Here is a 19456-nt window from a genome sequence, read left to right as displayed (position 1 = left end):
GGAATCTGCCTGTCGCACTCCATCTATGGCCCGCAAGCAAGCTGTTTCGCACGAGCGATAGTTTCTCGATGCAAGCTGAATTGTGAAAGTCACGGAAATGTATTATATTAGAACTTAATATATGCTGGCGTTTTGACAGTAAGTTCTTTTCTGAGATAGTGGCACGTCCAGTTAGACGGGCAGGCGCACCGCACCACTGGGCGAAACGCCAAGTGGAGGATTGGGGAAGTTACCTGATAGGGAACTTCCACTTAATAAGCGGCTCCGGACCACGTCACCTTGGCAGTTCGTCCAGGGCCATAGTGTGAAGGGTCGGGCCACGACTTCCTCGTGAGATTCACTAGTATGGGACCACAATGTTAGCTTCACTCTGTGTTGTACTGCTGTACCCGTACTTCACCGTTCGCCGGGTAATGGGAGTCATTGCCCGAATATCACAGCGGTAGAGATTCACGTATATGACTTCGGCGGCAAATTGTCATTCGCAGTGCGAGTAATCTTGCTAGCAGGAGTAACCTGTGGTTTGGTTATCATAAGGAAAGAGATAAACACTAGGACAGCCGTTTGCAGTATTCGAGGCATTCTGCGGTCACGACGAAGTCCCTTAGCAGACCACACATCGTTTACCCATAAAACTATCGGAAACCATCTAATACGAAGATACACTCAGTCAATAGATAAGTACTATCGACAGTGAATTGTCTAGTGTGCTGAGATGAATCTTACCAACGCTAGTATGTTCTTCAGAAGGGAGACACGAAGTAACTGCTGGGAAGTCGTTTTAGGCGTCAGGCCGCGTGTGGTAATCCCTAATATTCGAGTTCCCTTTGAGATGCTTCGTTGCTCCTTCTTAGACTGTATTGTTGTCACCCTACAACTGCCAGAAACTACCCTTTTACTGATGTGCTGTCCCAGGGCGTATGAGACAGTAAGAGATGTACGGTGACAAGTAGGCATCCTCAACAATTACTCTTCCAAAGTGGAGACAGAAATCACACCAACACGACTAGTGATGCATTCAACGGATCAGTTGCCAAGAGTTCGGGAGAATCTGATTAACGGGGCTAGATCCTAATGAGTCCGAGGGAAGCTCCATTCGACAGTGGACGGGAGACGTGATTCCGGGATGATGTTACAAACTTTAAGGGATGATGGAGAAGGGTAGATGTAAAGGACCTTGGCGCGGAAACGAACGAGTCGAATTTTATAAGCGAAAATCGTTTTGATGCCTATGAAAATGGAGTACATGTACCGGAAGTGTTGTTCCTAAGATTGTAGGGTTCAAATGGCTCTGAGCACTATGGGACTCAACTTCTGAGGTCATTAGTCCCCTAGAACTTAGAACTAGTTAAACCTGACTAACTTAAGGACATCACAAACATCCATGCCCGAAGCAGGATTCGAACCTGCGACCGTAGCGGTCTTGCAGTTCCAGACTGCAGCGCCTTTAACCGCACGGCCACTTCGGCCGGCCCGATTGTAGGGGAAGGGAGTCCCAGAGAGTACTTTGGTCTGCAGGTTGGGATAATAACTCACTTAATGTAATACAGATAGCATGTCTGTACTGAACGATCAATCTTGGTGTTGGAAGTCTGTACTATAGTAGACAGCAGTCTGTACTTTGAAGTTGAATTCCTAATGTCGATGTGCCATAACAAAACAGATTTGTATTCGGTGACGGAATTTGCAGACATGATTTGCTTATATGGCCGATCAAATGGAAGCATCAGAGAAGCGAAAAAGATTGTGCTGGGCCAAATATCTGCCTAGAAGACATCCGCCTTACACTATGTTTCCAAGACTCTTCCAGTGGTTAAGCGTAACCGAGCTATTTGCACCACATTACAACGCGAGGCGGACGACGATCTACATGGACTCTCGAGTTAGATGACGATTTGCTTGGTCGAGTGGAGGAGGCAACTGCAATCAGCAGTCGATCAGTTGCACGTGAAATGAATGTTCCACAGAGTGCTGAGTGGCAAGTACAGGGCGGAGCAAATAAAAGTGGCCTCTAGAACAGAGTTCCAGGGTACGAAGAAACACAGCAGAGGAAAGGAAATACAGTACTAACCTGAGTACAGCAGATGTTGAAAGCGATCACCATTCATCTCTTGGTACTTTTGGACCCTGGTCAGCAAGATGCTGAAGCCGGATCGCAGCTGGACTGCTAGAATTGATGCAGTCTCATCCGAAATGTTCTGCTACGGTTCTTGAAGACTACGAGGGTTGTTGCAATACACCTTAGACTTAAGGGCTCCCCACACAAGGTTATTGAACAGTGATAGATCAGGTGACCTCGGTGACCTGCTAGGGCCACGAGCAGACTAACGTCTGCTAACAACCCTGTCAGGTGCGAAGATTGTGTAAATGTGCTCCAAGATTCGGCCGGATGTATGGGCACTTGCTCCATCCTTTGGAAGTGACCGTAGGTCTTTTACTCATCCATCAGTGCTGCCACAAATTGTAATCCAATTGTATCCACTCATCCAGGCCACTTTTATATGCTCCCGCCTGTATTACGGGAAATGTAGTCATACCATTACCAGCCACTGAAAATGCATGCTGCTAACTTCGGGCCTCGTGTCGTGTTCAGCTAATGATTGTTGCAGTGAGTTACAGTCAATCCTCACTTTCCACGGATGAAACCTTTTTCCCGAGAAACGGAATGCTAAATAGAAGTCATGTTTGGACCGATGTGAATGTTCACGCTACAGTGATAGCCGTCAAAACAGATTATGCCAACGTGTGGGCAGGGATAGTCAATGATTAGATACAAGTCTGTTTCTTCTTCCTCCCTATTTCAATTCACCAGTGTAGACAGTGTTTATCAGAGACACACTAGCCAACTTTCTGGAACATATACCACTTGTTATTCGTCAACGGATGTTATTCCAACATGATGGAGCTCCACTTCGCTTTGGACTGAGGGGTCGTGGACACCTGGCTCAGACAAGTGGATAGACAGAGGAGATCCTGCTTCGTGGCCAGCACGTTCATGTGATCTCTCTCCAATTAATTTCTTCTTATGGGGGCACGTGGGAAGTCTTGTGACCCAGACGCCTATCGAGCCTGAAGAGAATCTCGTGAAAACAATTCTCGCTGCCAGCGATACTGTTCAGACGACACCGGTGATAACAGAACTTGTACGACAGAACTTCACGCCACAATGCCACGCCTACATTGTCGCTGGGGGACGCTATTTTGTACAATTAATGTAAATGTAGCATTTTGCGAAATTTGTGCAATCAAATGGAAGTCATTATTACTGTGCCGTAGGCTTAGTATATTCGGTCTCCCTGTCATCAAGTTAAGTGCGTCATTACTAATTCATCAACAAAAGGAATTATCTGAGGGTATTGGGTAATATTCAGCGCGAATTCTGTACACCGTGAACTGGGTTCAAAAGCTGCTCGAGGCAAGGGCGGAACTTGAGTAGATTTTCGCTTACATCTTTCGACTCGGTCGTTCCCGGAGTAGGGCCCCTTACCTCATATTGGTACAGTTATCCTTCTCCAACATCTCTGAAAAGTTGTAACGTCATCACGGAATCATCCTGTATGTAACCATTGACAAAAAAAACAATTGAGAGAGGAAAGGTTAGAAGATCTATGGGGTCGTACGGTTCGAGTATATGCAAATGGTGTCAGGTGAGTTGTAGCTGTTACGTGAGGGCTGTTGCGGAGGTACAGCGGGACTTACTATAGGACAGGAAAGAAGTTCGGGACTGAAGTATGAGCCGGACAAAGGTATGAAGAGGAAAGGACTATGAAAGAGAGAGGTGGCAGGGGTGGGGTAGCATAGAGGGGTAAGAGTTAAAGCTGAAGAGACTGTAAAATATCGATTGGATGTCATTCTCTGGGAGAGGAAGCCGGTTAAAAGTACACGAGGAGGGAGTATAGAGTATATGCAGGCGTACGCTTGGTCGGCTGCGTCGGTTTTGGCAGAGCTGCATACCAGGATTAGGAGTTAAAGTGGACGTCGGTGTTGTTGGGGTGGAGAGTGCTGGTAGTATAGGATATACCGTGGTGTTCACTGTGAAATAAGAGGGGAAGAGGGTTTGATAATGTGGTAGGATGGTAAAGTATCCATGTGGGGGCGGGCAAACGTACGCCGAAGATAAGGTTTTGAAGGTGCAAAAGAGAGAGGATGGAAGTAATTCCCGTGCACGGTCGGTTAGTAGTTTTATTCGTTTTAGTCTATTGTGGGCTCTCCGTTTGATGATTAGTACGTGACTTTTCCATGACAGTTTCATGTCGAGCATTAGTCTGAGGTGTTTTAGTATAGTCGTAGATGGTTAAGGAGAAGTCGAAGGAATGGAAACTGCGGGTGATCTGTCTTGTAATTTTTGTCTAGATTTTGAAAGCGTTCGTCTTGAGGTGATATTAGTTCAACTGTGGCAGTTCATGCTAGAAGACGAACGGCCGGATTATATAGGGGGTGTGGTTAATGATGAAAAGTTTACCTCCACTTCTCCGGCCTACAGATGTTCTCAGCGCTGTTTCTGCCTGTAGACAGTCAGCATACTACTTGTCCATCTAGGTCATCCATAATGCTTCCAACTCTACAGTGCGCGACGCATAAGGTTGGAGATGACACCTGAAAAATTTTGGAAAAAAGTTTCCCTGTACGACTTCCTACTTTAGGCTGTTTTCAGGGGTCTTTCCTGAAAATTACAATTGATCAGTCGCGGCAGCTGTGCAACAGAAATTATTAAGAGAAGAAGAAAAAAACACAGTCTTCCATATGTCCTGACACACTTCTGTAGTTAAACTGGATAGATTCTCTGAACGATTCAATCACATTCACGACGACCAAGTCCTTTACACTCAATGCGGTTGGTTTATAATTGAAATAATACAAAATTTCCTCCGTGACAAGTCTTTTAGAACTCACACGTTACCAAATAAACCGGGAATAAAGATTTTACATTGTTCAAAAATCAAAGTCTCGTGCTGCTCACAAGGAAAATTTTATGAAAGTTTTACACATACGAGGCAGAGCATGGAGAGTGTTAGTGACTGCATTCACTATCCTGACGCGATTCCTTTGCTAGATGTCCGCAGAGGCAAATTTCATTCAAGGGTGTGGACAGCTTAGGGAACACCCCGCTCTACCTCTAGTTGTTTTACCCATTCTGATGGTTAGATTGATTATTGTCTCTCAATTTAAGGTTTTACAGGGACGTAAGTAATTTTTATTAATCATGGAAAAACTAGTGGGAGTCGACCTCAGAGGAGATCAGATGGGATTCCGGAGAAATGTAGGAACACGTGAGGCAATACTGACCCTCCGACTTTTCTACACTCTTTAAAATTATGAAGGTAGCAGGGGTAAAATACAGGGAGCGGGAGGTTATTCACAATTTGCACTGAAACTAGATGGTACTTGTAATAGTCGAGGGCATGAAAGGGAAGTTGTGATTGACAGGGTAGTGAGACACGGTTGTATTCAATATGTACATTGAGCAAGCAGTAGAGGAAAAATAACCTTAAAGTGTAGGGAGATGAAATAGAAACTTCGAGGTTTGCAGATGACTTCGTAATTCTGCCAGGAACAGCAAAGGACTTGAAAGAGCACTTGAACGGAATGGACAGCGTCTTGAAAGGACATAATATGAACATCAACCAAAGCAAAACAAAGATAGTGGAATGTAAGTCGAATTAAATCGGGTGATGCTGAGGGAATTAGATCTGGGAACGAGACACTTAAAATAGTAGATGAGTTTTGTTCTTTGGGCAGCAGAATAACTGATGATGGACGAAGTAGAGAGAATATAAATGCAGACTGGCAGTAGCAAGAAAAGCTTTTCTGAGGAAGAGAAATTTGTTAACATAGACTATAGGTTTGTGTTACAAAGTCTTATCTGGATGTATTTGACTGGAGTAAATTGCGAATGATAAATACACTCATGTTCAGAAAAAAATAGAACATATTGAAAAACTGGAAATAGCACGTTCATATTCACAGGATATTTTCTGCAGAAATAATTAGCATTTGAACCAAGTCGGCCCAAGTGTTCAAGGTCAATATCGATATCGCGGCGCAACACCACCTACCGGCAAAAGGTGCCTGAGGCTCTCGTTGTCGCTATAAACGAAGGTAATGGATCAGTGTGATTTCAACAGACGCACAGGATGCCTCGCAGACGTATGCTCGAACCCTACCGACAAATCAATGGGTTTGAAAGAGGGCACATTACTGGCATGAGAGAATATAGTGCATCCATCGGGGAAGTTGGTGCTCGTGTGGGACGATGTGTTTCGGCAGTGCACCGGGTGTTTGCAGAATGGTTCACGGGAAGTCGTAGAACACGACGGGATGGATCAGGTCGGAACACCCACAACACTGCTCGAGAAGATCGACACCTCATCCGAATGGCATTGCAGTAAAGATCTGCGTCCTCCTTGGCTCTGGCGCAACGGTGGAACAGTGAACACATCGTACACTATTGGTGATGACAGTCCGTCGCTGTTTATTACCGCATGGGTTACGTGTGGGTAGTCCACTTCTCCGCCTACCTTTGACGAATGTGCCAAAACATGCTAGACTGCAATGGTGTGTGGAACGACGTCACTGGGGATAGGAATGACATCAGATAGTGTTTTCGGACGAATCCAGGTTCCGTTTGTTTGAAAATGATGGCCGCATTTTGGTTCGCTGCAGACAGGGGGAGCGGCATCACAGTGACTGCATTCAAACGAGACATACAGCCCTGACTCAAGGCCTTGTGGTGATGTGTGCTATTGGGTATAATCAAAAATCACAGTTGGTGCGTGTCCAGGGAGCAGTGACCATTGTGAACTACGTGAATGGCATCCTGCTACCCGTAGCAATATCCTTTCTGCACAACAGCCCAGAACCCATTTTTCAGCATGACAATGCACGACCACATGTTGCTGCTTCTTTGTGTCACAGGATGTCAACCTTTTGCTCCGGCCCGCCAGATCACCAGACTTGTTGCCAATTGAAAATGTGTGGGATATGGTGAAACGACGGATACAATGCTGCGACCCAATGCCAACCATCGCAGATGACCTGTGGAACCAGGTGAATGCAGCACGGATGGTTATACCACAGGACGTCATTCACGTTTTACACGCGGTAATGCCATCACGCATGCAACAAGTTATCAGGGCCCTTGGAGGACCCTGTGCCTACCTTGCAACAGAACAAACGCTCAACTGAAGTGATTGAAACGCTAATATGCCGGCCAGTGTGGCCGAGCGGTTCTAGGCACTTCAGTCTGGAACCGCGCGACCGCTTCGGTCGCAGGTTCGAATCCTGCCTCGGGCATGGATGTATGTGATGGCCTTAGGTTAGTTAGGTTTAAGTAGTTCTAAGTTCTAGGGGACTAATGACCTCAGACGTTAAGTTACATAGTGCTCAGAGACATTTGAACCATTTGAATTTGAAACGTTACTAATTTCTGCAAAATATACTAATGCACATGTCCTGTGAATACGAATGTCCTGTCTGTAGTCGCTCAAGGTGTTCTGTTTTTTATGACCATGAGTGTAGCTCAACCGAGAAGAGAATAGAAACTTCTGGAACTCGGTGCTACAGAAGAATGCTGAAGAATAGATAGCTCCGTTATGTAACTAATTAGTCGGTCCTGAATATGACTGGAGAAAAAACAAATTTGTGGCAGAATTTGGCTAAAAGGAGGGATCAGTTGATAGGACATTGATGAATCATCAAATACTGGAGAAAAAGGTAGGTGGTAAAAATCATAGAGGGAGACAAAGAGATTAATACAGTAATCAGGTTCAGATGGATGTAGGTTGCAGAAGAGGCTTGCTCAGGATAGACTTGAGTGAACGAAAATAAATGAAACCCAATGGGTAGATAACCTACAGATACTCTACTGAATTTTGCATGGCATTAGTTTCCAGCGAAATTGCTCATTGAATATTGAAAGTATAGAAAATTCAACTAAATTAATACATATTGTATCCAAAATTTCAAGTTTCTGACAAATTTGGACTTTGTAGCTTTGTATACTGCTGCTCATAAAGACATGGAAAAATATGCAATAACTATAAATGTAATTACTTCATTTTCTTGAAAAGTTAGGAAATGTTACTTCTTTTGTTCTGCTACTAAACTGACATTGTAAAGTTATTGTACAACAGTTGTTATTACTTTAGAAATGATTGCATAATGAAGGTGACGTCATACGGCAGCACTGGGCGTGGATGGTATCGTAATCAAAGCCATTCGGGGGCGCGGGCGGAATACAGGGCCGCCTTACGATGTTGGTTCAAATGGCTCTGAGCACTATGGGACTTAACTTCTGAGGTCATCAGTCCCCTAGAACTTAGAACTACTTAAACCTAACTAACCTACGGACATCACACACATCCATGCCCGAGGCAGGATTCGAACCTGCGGTCGCTCGGTTCCAGACTGTAGCGCCTAGAACTGCTCGGCCACTCTGGCCGGCCCTTACAATGTCAGACAGTGCACCAGGGGATGTCATACGTACTACCAAACGAGAACCAGGTCAGCTGGTTACATTGGAGTTTGTGAGACTGTTGAGATTTTTGAGGTGTAGGTTAAGGATAGGAAACTGGTATCATAAGCGAATTGAAGGAGGTGAACAAGTGGAAATGGTTTACGCACATCTGCAATGTAAATGATGTTAAGGAGAGCAGTGAGGTCAGAGTCTTGGGGCACACATGTGGTAAAATGGAACATATCAAAATTGATATTGTTTATTGTGCTAAAGGACGGGGGTTGTTTGTGGGCGGAGAACATACAGCGAGGTCTTCCGGCTCATCGGATTATGGAAAGACGGGGAAGGAAGTCAGCCGTGCTCTTTCAAAGGAACCATCCCGGCATTTGCCTGGAGCGATTGAGGGAAATCACGGAAAACCTAAATCAGGATGGCCGGACGCGGGATTGAACCGTCGTCCTCCCGAATGCTAGTCCAGTGTGCTCGGTCTAAACGACGGGAGTTTAGACAGAAAGGATTACGAAACTATTCTACTGTCTCTGTCATGTGTCAAAAATTTTACAGAGGCGCCCTAATAACAATATAAGCCAGATTACTGCGTGAGCAGGTGAATACAAACAGTGATTTTTGCCTGTGCGCAATGGAAACATGATGGGAAGTGGCGAATAACAGGACCAAGTAGCCTCGGCTGAGTGCCATACAGTAAACTGAGGAGTACATGGGTCGATGCAGATTTGCCACACTGAGCTATTTGAGATGCTATACTGAGAGGTGTGCTATTTCTCCTTCGTATCAGTAAACTTACTTAATTTCCTTAATTGTGTCACAAACTACTTTTCGGTACTAAGTATGCACCATATCGCCTCACACAGAATCTGAATTGGTGCAGATAGCTTCCTTTCAACAATATATGTGATGGAAGAAACGATCATGCAGAGCTGTAAAACTAGTAACGTTAGTTACCGTATCTCCTGGTTCTATGTGAGACGGGTGTACTTGTCCACAGGATCGGAGAAGCGAGGCTCGGTGAAACAAGAGGGCAGCAAGAGCAACAGCAATAGCGACATTAAGTCGGCGAGCAGCAGCAACGGTGCCATCACCACGAGTGAACGTCTGGTGCAGGAAGGGCCCGATGCAGAGACACTCAGCGCCAACAAGCTCATGACCGCCAAAGGGTGAGTACACAGCCTCCATCATATCAGAAAGAGGGTCCCGCAAACCAATGGGTAAGTGACGCGACCGGTGATATTTCATACTTTCTTTCAGCCTTGGTCACCAAACGTTTCATGGTAACTGGTGAGTTCACGTCTTTACAGTTTTCAAAGACATCTTGCAATCCTCGCATCATAATGTTGTTGCTGATAATAGTATTGTAATTATTGCTATAACTGTGTGATATATACATGCTGATGTATTTTTGTTATTCTTTTGTCTTCCTCAAGACAAAAAAGTAAATTCTAGTCGTTTGCGCATGCGCAAAATGCATGTAATATGGCAGCCTGTCGAGCAGCCTACAGCCTGCCCACGAGCGAGCTGAGGGGCGCCTGGGAGTTAGGGACAGGAAAAACCGACCAGTTAAAACCGATACCGTTATTTTAGTTCTCAATAACCGGTATTTTTCGGTATTTGTTTTAGTCACTATTATAACAAGTGTTTTTTAAATTTTTTCTAATAACCGAATAAAAAATCGAAATATCAATTAACCAGTGCCAAAGTTTTTCATTTTAAAGAAACCTTTTTTTTAAAAAAGAAGTAAGTTTTATTGATGAAATTTGCATTGGTTTGAAATATTCTATTATTACAGAAAATGGGGAGAGCGATCAGAGCTATTTTAATAACAATACCGACAGAAACGGGCAACAATCACGTGACATTGCTGAGACAATAATGTCCGTGGTGACACGTGTCGTGGCTTAAGGTACTCTTGTACATGCAGTGAGCAACAGTTGATCCCATCTGATCTAAATGGCAGTTTCTCACTGTACATCCATTGTACTGCAGAATAGCACCAATCCTAGTCTGGAAATATTTTGACATAGTGATGTAGCAATGAAAGTACAGGAAGGAAATCATGCTAACAGTAATACATTAAAAACTTAAGAACAATTCAATCATAGTATACAATAAAAACAGAAAGTAGCTCATCTGCCGCATCTGTTTACATAATCTGCCTTTATCTGCTTGTAATCCTTGAAAACCAGAGTTCTTCAAACTAACTTTTCATCCTTTAGCACTGACTGTTCGTAATGCCCATATGGTGATATGATCCCCTATTACAATATGATTTGTGAGTATAGTTTCCAAAAAGTAAAATCAATAGGAGAATACCGGTGATTTTTTTTTGTAATAGCCAACCACTAATTACTCTTCGAGAAAAACAGCGAACCATGGAGGGAGTAAGTTTTCTTTTATTTCCTTATTTAATTTAATATTTTGATTCTATGTGTCTTGAAGCTGACAGAGACAAATTTTTTCAATCTTTGTTCGATTTCTACACTTATTACAGGAAATATTAGGAATAAAAAACCGAAAATCGGTTATTTGAGAAACCAGTTATTTTGAACGGGTTTAACAGTCAGGTTAAACTGACGTGGGAATAACCGGTATAACGGGAAACCTGTTGTTTCAGCTATAACCGCCAACCCTAACGAGAGTGCCCGCATCCTGTGGAGCGGTGTTGGAACAGCCTGGACTAGATCCCCTATAAACGTCATGTGAAGACAGATTCGGAGACTGACAGTCATAATACATATCATTCGGCAAAGCGAGCTCTAGAGCCAACCAAGCGCGAACTAACTTGGTCACATGACCAGTTTCAGCCAGGTTTCAGTTCAAAGTAACGCCGGCTGTTACCTTGCAGTCTTATCAATAAGGAGATCGGGGAAAAGCGTTCACTAGCAGTCGTAATGGCTTTCTGTTAACTTCATTACGTTTACTGACAACGATGACGAGATGAAACGAGTGGCAGTGCTGACGAGGAAGGGCACGGAACATGCGAGAAAAATGTTAAAGCGGAGTTAAGTCAGTGGTGCGAAAACTACGGCAGGAGGGATGCAGAACTGAGCAGAGGGAGACTCAGGTATGTACCTGGAAGGAAGAAAAAGCGAAGTGCATACAACAAACATTCCAGTGACGATATGGACGCATGGGCGTCCACAGAAATGTTTCCAAGAGGGTGTATATTCTAAAATTGACATTTTGACCAAATTTACAAGAAATATACAAAAAGTTTTGTGGCTCTCACGTTCTACAGCGATCCAGTCAATATTTTGGAAGTAGATTATTTTTAAGGATATTTCATCAGTACTCATATATTATTAATAGGCTATGAACATCGACATCCTTTTTGAATTAATGATCTGCAATTACATTTTCACATGAAATCCTGCTTATCCAGTTAGTCAGGAAATTAAGCCATCAAATATTCACTGAAAATCTTTTTATTCACTTACCAACAGTACGAAGTTTACAATGAGAATGGGAACTCTGAAAGAGAAAAAAAAAATCAGATCTACTTAGGTAATCTCGTTGAACATCAACAAAAACAAATAGCAAAATAAATAAATAAATAAATAAAATAAAAGAAAATAAAAAATAATAGCGCTCCTCAAAGTGTAGAAATAGGAAATAAACTAAAAACTTCTATTCAACATTCATACCATGTACAACACTTTCTTTTCTATCAGCACTTCACATCCAATAATGTTAATGCAGGTTTCTTCATGACTTCTAATTTATAATGTTGTTAATCATAAAAAAATGTGGTGAAAACAACAGTCTTGTTTGCAGAATTGATTTTATTGCTCCATTTATCTATGACATGCCGGGTTCCCGGGTTCGATTCGCGGCGGGGTCAGGGATTTTCTCTGCCTCGTGATGACTGGGTGTTGTGTGATGTCCTTAGGTTAGTTAGGTTTAAGTAGTTCTAAGTTCTAGGGGACTGATGACCATAGATGTTAAGTCCCATAGTGCTCGGAGCCATTCGAACCATTTATCTATGAGATGCATTTTGCCTAATACAAAGCATTTTTAGATTGACCAATACAGTGTTGGTAAGTGGGTTTTGGGCGCTACGACTAAGGCATCGACAAATATAGACTGCCCTCACCATGTATAGTAAAATTGAATCGTAGCAAATACGTGGTCATGTCATACGTTAAAAAGCGTAACACCCGATAAGCTTGCCGGTCTGTGTAGCGTAGACTAGCGGATACAAGGCAGGATCAGGCCTGTACATTGCCCATCACATGGTAGATACATCAGAGGCATCGTTTTCTTTCCCCGGTCTGATACGTTGTACTGAGCCAGTATATATTTGCACTTTTGTTCATAGTTATGAGTATGCTTACAAACAGGCGTGCAGAGAATTATATGTCACAAAAATCCTTCCCAGGATAGCTACCTAGTGCATGATCAGATACTGGCAATTTCAGAATTTCAGTTTGATCCTTTGAAGGGATGGAGGGGAGGGGGGGGGGGGAGATAGTATAGTCCGCACATCCCAAAAGATTTGTTTAAATGTAATTAAAAAAAACATTTTTGTTAAACTTTCTATGTTGAGTGCCGAAGTGGTATCTACAAGTCTCCATTAAAAAAATGTTGGAAGCTTAAGTGTACTTATGCTGTCAGCGGCCCTTGCGTTGCTTTATGATGTTGGCAATTCGTTAACGATGGTTAATCGAGTAACAGTGTGTGGTAGCCAGTGAGAATCACTGAATCTAATTATTTATTCCGCCAGAAGATAGCAACTGATTACATTTGATTTCGATTTGGAGAGCACCAGATTAACTTTTACTGACCTGGTTATTACGCATTTTAAGGCTGGTTACTGATTTTCGTATTTCCATGACGACTAAAAAAGACGAAATGCCGATAGACTGACGTTCACCGTAGCCTAAGGCCTAGGTTGGGTTGGAATGTAACAGTCTGACTACGAGTTGGCGAAACCAGTGAATCTCAGTATGAAAATACGATTGCCATACTCTAATCGATTGATGTGTAGCGTAACCAGAGATATCCATTCATCATTGCAATCTTATTTCCGATAGTAACGAAAATTTCGACGTCGTCTTTACATTCTAACCTAACACAATAAGATACCAATTAACTTTATCTACGAACCATACGAAATTAAGTAAGAGTATTCTGAATGGATACCGCCAACCTATTCAGGATTCGTGATATTCACTTGCCACCGTTCAGAACGCGAGTTGCTGTCAATGTCATCACTCAGCGCAACAGCCGTGGAACTTTTACTAAATTTTGCCACCAGGAAAGTGCACCAAAGTACTGGGAAAGTCGGAGAGAGAATAGCACTTGAGAGACTACTTTTTAGCTTACTCACATTTCGCTGAGTGATACGCGTCAGTCTATCGCTGGACTGCCACGTTTCGTGTTTTATCCACAGCTGATTAAAAATCATTACTGCCTGAATTCTATTCCCATCAGCTAATAAAATACACTGGTTTCCAAAACTAAAGCAACAAACGGAAATTTAGCAAGGTTGCGATTATTCTGCCACGAAACAGTATAAACAGGTGATAGTAAAGTAGAAATAATGTAAAGGCCGGCCGCGGTGGCCGTGCGGTTCTAGCGCTGCAGTCCGGAACCGCGGGGCTGCTCCGGTCGCAGGTTCGAATCCTGCCTCGGGCATGGATGTGTGTGATGTCCTTAGGTTAGTTAGGTTTAAGTAGTTCTGAGTTCTAGGGGACTGATGACCTAAGATGTTAAGTCCCACAGTGCTCAGAGTCATTTGAACCATTTGAACCAAATAATGTAAAGAATACAGAACGTAAATATCTGCTGTATGCATAACGGTAGATAAAAATATTCTTCGGTTTTTCCAACTTAACAGATTTGTACAGACATTCCAACGACTGGTTAATGTAATCAGTATGGGGTGTGACACCTCTGGCAGCAATACAGACCCGACAACGACGGGCATGCTGTGAATGATATGAAAGTCATGTTGAGACAATAACGCCCATTATTCCTGCAGAGCTGCTCGCAAGCCTTGGAGAGTGGACGGTCAATGCTGACGTGATGCTGCCTGTGTCCCCAGTGCATCCCAGACATATTCTACGGGGTTCAAATCGGGAGAGCGAGCAGGCCACGCCAAGCGTACAACATTTTCAGTTTCTCCATGAATACGAAGTCTGGGTCCACGCCACCTCGCAATAACCTCATGTCAGGTCCCAAGATTTCGTCACAATACCTGTCAGCAGTTAAACCTTGCCGATTCACCCGTACAATTTCATGAAGAGATGTCCGAGTGGTCCACGTAATGCCTGCCCATACCATTAGGGATCCTCCTCGATATCAGTTTTTTTGCACAATTCTTGAGTCTTGAAATCGTGTTCCACGTTCCCTCCAGATGCGAACGCTTCTAGAATCACTCTCCAGACCAAATTGGCACTCATCTGCGAAAAGAAGATTATCTCCCTGTTCAGCCATCCAGGTGGTATGTTGACGACTCCACTGTATACGTTCCCTTCTGTGAATACGCATCATAGGTACACATACAGCTGGTCTCCAACACTAAAGGACACACAGCTGAAGCCTCCTGTACACCGTTTGCCTCGATACAACACGGTCAGTGGATCCTTCAAGAACGGATGTCAGCTGCCTTGCAGTACTCCGGCGGTACCGTCGTGCCCTTACAGCCACATTACAGTCCGCTCTTTCTCATATCACACCTGATTTTTGGGATACTGTTGCGGTCTCTATAAATTGTCGTCATATCGTAGAAACAACAGAACAATTCACATTAAACCATCGGGACACATCAGTTTGCGACTGTCCAGCTTCCATTCTTCTTATGGCCCTCCACTACAGAGAGATTGGTAAGGTGTCTTCTTTGTTCCATACTCGGTGTTCGAACCGACAGAACTGGGAGTCGTGGCTCTTCTTTCAGAGAAAAGCGTGAGGGGCTGAGACAAGATGGCAGGCAGCTAGCGGACGGCAACCTGTGCAATGTTAGTGCTGGTGTCTGTGAGTTGCGTTCCTGCAGTTTTTTTATGCAATGTGTCCTGCACGATAGGGGGTCCAGAAATCCTATCAGATCGTGCCCAAAGACTGAAAAGTTGCACAGACCACACCAATATTCAAGAAAGGTAGAAGGAGCAATCAACTAAATTATAGACGCGCATCACTAACGTCGATATGCAGCAGGATTTTGGAACATATATTGTGTTCGAACAGTATGAATTACCTCGAAGAGAAAGATCTATTGACATACGGATTTTTTTTAAAAAAACATCGTTCTTGTGAAACACAACTAGGTCTTTACTCCCACGAAGTGATGAGTGCTACTGACAGAGGATTTCAAATTGATTCCGTATATCTGGATTTCCAGAAGCCTTTTGAGACTGTGCCACACAAGCGGTTTGTAGTGAAATTAGTTGCTTGTGGAATATCGTCTCAGTTATGCGGCTGGATTCGTGATTTCCTGTCAGAGAGGTCACAGTTCGTAGTATCTGACTGAATTCCTTCGAGTAAAACAGAGGTGATTTCTGTCTTTTCCCAAGGTCGTGTTGTAGGGCGTCTGCTGTAACTTATCTGTATAAACGGCTTAGGAGACAATCTCAGCAGTCGTCTTAGGTTGTATGCAGATGATTTTGTCGTTTATCGTCTGGTATAGTCGTCAGAAGATCAAAACAAATTACAAAACGATTTAGAAAACACATCTGTATGGCGCAAATATTGAACGTTCACCATAAATAATGAAAAGTGTGCGGTCATCCACGTGAATGCTAAAAGGACTCCATTAAACTTCGGTTACGTGATAAATCAATCAAATCTAAAGGCCGTAAATTCAACTAAATTCCAAGGAATTACAATTACGAACAACTTAAATTGGAAAGAATGCACAGAAAATGTTGTGGGGAAGGCAAACCAAAGACTACGTCTGATTGGCAGATCTACTAAAGATACTGTCCGTCCTCTTTTGGAATATTGCCGCGCGGTCTGGAATCCCTACCAGACGGTATTAACGGAGCACATCGAGAAAGTTCAAAGAAGAGCAGCACGTTTTATACTATCGCGAGACAGAGGAAAGATTGTCACTGACATGATACAGGGTTTAGGGTGGAAATCATCAAAACAAAGGCGTTTTTCGTTGCGGCGGAATCTTCTCACGAAATTTCAGCCACCAACTTTCTCCTCCGAATGAGAAAATATTTCGTTGACGCCGACCTACATAAGGAGAAACGATCATCATAATAAAATAAGGCAAACCAGAGCTCGTACGGAAAGATACAAGTGTTCGTTCTTTCCGCGTGGTGTTCGAGATTGGAATAATTGAGAATTACTGTGAAGTTGGTTCGTTGAACTCTCTGCCAAGCACTTAAGTGTGATTTGCAGAAAATCCACGTAGATGTAGATATAGATAAGTGACAAACACCTCCACTTTTGCAGAATAAAAGTTTTTACGAGCAGTGTGCCATCCGACCAAAATACATTTCAGATTAACCTTATTTTGCGCCGGTGAGTCGCCATCCGAGCATGGTCGGTCAGGGGAAGTAAATGACAAATAAGTATCTCGGTGCTCTGTAACAAGTGAAAGACCTGCATTGTGGACAGGAATTCTTTCGTCTTTGTTATGTATTGAGTCGACTTTCTGGGGTCATTTCAATGGGGTGAGAACCTCTGGCCTAAGAAGTTGTAAGACGGCTTCTCATTGATTAAGGAAAGAAACAACAGAGTAGGAGAAGGAAATCTCCGAGATACGGAGAAGTGGAGTCAAGTGTATTGCCTGAAGTAGAAAACTTAGCTGATAAGTGGTAGAGTAAGTTACAACGGCTTAAGAACTGTGGACATGGGTATGAAACGGTTGGTTAATGTCTTAAAACTTTTGTTAAGAATAACATCATTGGCCATCATTTTGCAGATCCTTTTTGATTGGGACACTGTAATCGCAGAGAGGAGAAAGAACTGTCTGTCGGCGAGAAATTTACTTAAGTTTCGGGTATGGTGGAGAACATTTCTTTGGGGGCTTGTGAAAAGAGCACTTCATTTCACAAAACGAGAGATAACACACTTCGTCTGGAGATCCTATAGAGAGCTGATGCGTGGAAGTCTGCAACTAATCACGGCGCTCGGCGTTCGCTACACTCAGCGCAGTTGAGTTCTGAATATGGTGGGAAATCGTAGCTTGGATGAGCAGCGTATGAGAAGTATCATGTCTTAGGACTAGGTACATTTTGTGAATCTGATACCTTCCTCGAGTGACTAAAGGCTCATTCGTGATTCGATCAGCAATGTTATTTGCATATGCAGTTTTTATTCTTCTGGATTCAGGCAATCACTGTGTGTCCGTCATAGATTTACCTCTTCATAATTAATGCCTAGATTACGGTTGTACCCTTTCACGTAAGTTGTCCAATTGTTCCCAGAATATTGAAGTGTTACATTCGTACTTCCGAGCTGGCCGCAGTGGCCGAACGGTTCTAGGCGCTTCAGTCCTGAACCGCGCTGCTGCTACGGTCGTAGGTTCGAATTCTGCCTCGGGCATGGATGTGTGTGATGTCCTAAGGTTAGTTAGGTTTAGGTAGTTCTAAGTCTAGGGGACTGATGACCTCAGATGTTAAGTCTCATAGTGCTTAGAGCCATCGGAACTAGTACTCCCAATGTCAACAATTGTTAATTTTCTTTTTCCTGTCGTTGTTGTGATTGACCAGATCCTGTAGTAATTTGATGTTCATGTATATTAGCAAGGAACTTTGTAACAAACGTGGATTAATGTGCACCACTGTTTCAGTCTATAGTTAGTTGATCACCCTATTTGTTATCTTATGTGAGGTGCAACACCTATGTCTGATGTGTGCTAGGTCCGGCACACCGCCTTGAGCTGCTGTTAAAATGTACAACGAGTTTCAGTCGTCTGACCATCATCAGGTTCATAAAAGTATTCACGGCATGATATTAGGCGAAATATAACATCGTTATCCTCAGGTTACCTCATGAATCTATAAAAGTTGTGCTTTGGAATATACACATTCATGTTAAAACTGTAATCGGCGTTAACGCTCCGAACAGATTTCTACGACGGTCATGAGGCCATTGGGAGCGGTCCGACTGTCGGCAAGTCCTACCGATGAGGGTCATTTTGACAGGGGCATACTGAAAGCTGAGCTGTTCCCTCACACACACTGCAGCACATGTGTGTCATTAGAAGCGAACTCATAGTTTGAGCTAGTACGAGTTGTGCACGCAATACAGAGAAAATCAGGGAGATATAGGATTTTTGCCCCAATATGGATTCCTCTTTCGCTTAAGGCGAGGTTTTCTATTTTTGGCTCGAAAGAAGCATGTTCTTTGAGAATTTATTTCTCGGGATGTGTTATAGATATCAATGTCAAATTTGGTCAAAATGTTTATTGATATTTCCTTTACAAACTGGAATTTTTTCGACCGGAAATGTCGAAGAGCATAGGCGGAAGTGCTGTCGGAACGAAACAAAATTTCGATGTAGACCTCCACGCGCTGTATGTCACAGGTCAGCCGGCTCGTCTGAAATCAAAACTGAGTTGACGTTAGCGAAGTAAATAAGATTCCTTAGGAGCTGTTCGTCGCTTACGTTATTTGGACCATAGGAAACAAAATGGCAGCCCTTTGAAAAAAAAAGGGTTTTTTCATCGATTTTTCGTCTTCGTCGGCCAAGTAAAAATATTTATAGTTGATGTATGGGAATAAAAGTGGTACAACTCCTAGAAAATTTAGTTAGCTTCGTCGGAAACAAAGAATCATGCCAATCTGTTCAGTAGATTTGAAGTTACTATACCGCGTGATAAAAAAAGATCATTTCGATAAAAACGCGTTTGAAGTTTTGACTACATATAAATGCAATATTATGCAACTTACGTTCAATCTGCTATTCCGAGTCCATAAACTAGTCCTTCGTTTTCCTCCTAGAGGGAGAGGTGACAAGCGGTTTTCGGCCGCTTGAACCCGGTGGTCGTCCGAACGCTTGGCGAACTGCGTCGAATAGAGTCCCAGGGTGAC

The 19456-nt window shown here is 43.2% G+C and overlaps 1 protein-coding gene across 1 annotated transcript in view; it reads left to right on the top strand.

Annotated features, from left to right (window-relative positions):
* LOC126262863 (uncharacterized) overlaps positions 1-19456 on the top strand; it is a 523085-nt gene that overhangs the window by 7095 nt on the left and 496534 nt on the right. The window contains exon 2 of the mRNA XM_049959729.1: positions 9462-9630. Within this exon, the coding sequence (XP_049815686.1) occupies positions 9462-9630 (169 nt within the window). The remainder of the gene's footprint in view (positions 1-9461; positions 9631-19456) is intronic.

Source organism: Schistocerca nitens, chromosome 6, assembly GCF_023898315.1.
Source record: "Schistocerca nitens isolate TAMUIC-IGC-003100 chromosome 6, iqSchNite1.1, whole genome shotgun sequence".
Taxonomy (NCBI): domain Eukaryota; kingdom Metazoa; phylum Arthropoda; class Insecta; order Orthoptera; family Acrididae; genus Schistocerca; species Schistocerca nitens.
This window is presented reverse-complemented; position numbering and strand designations above follow the sequence as displayed.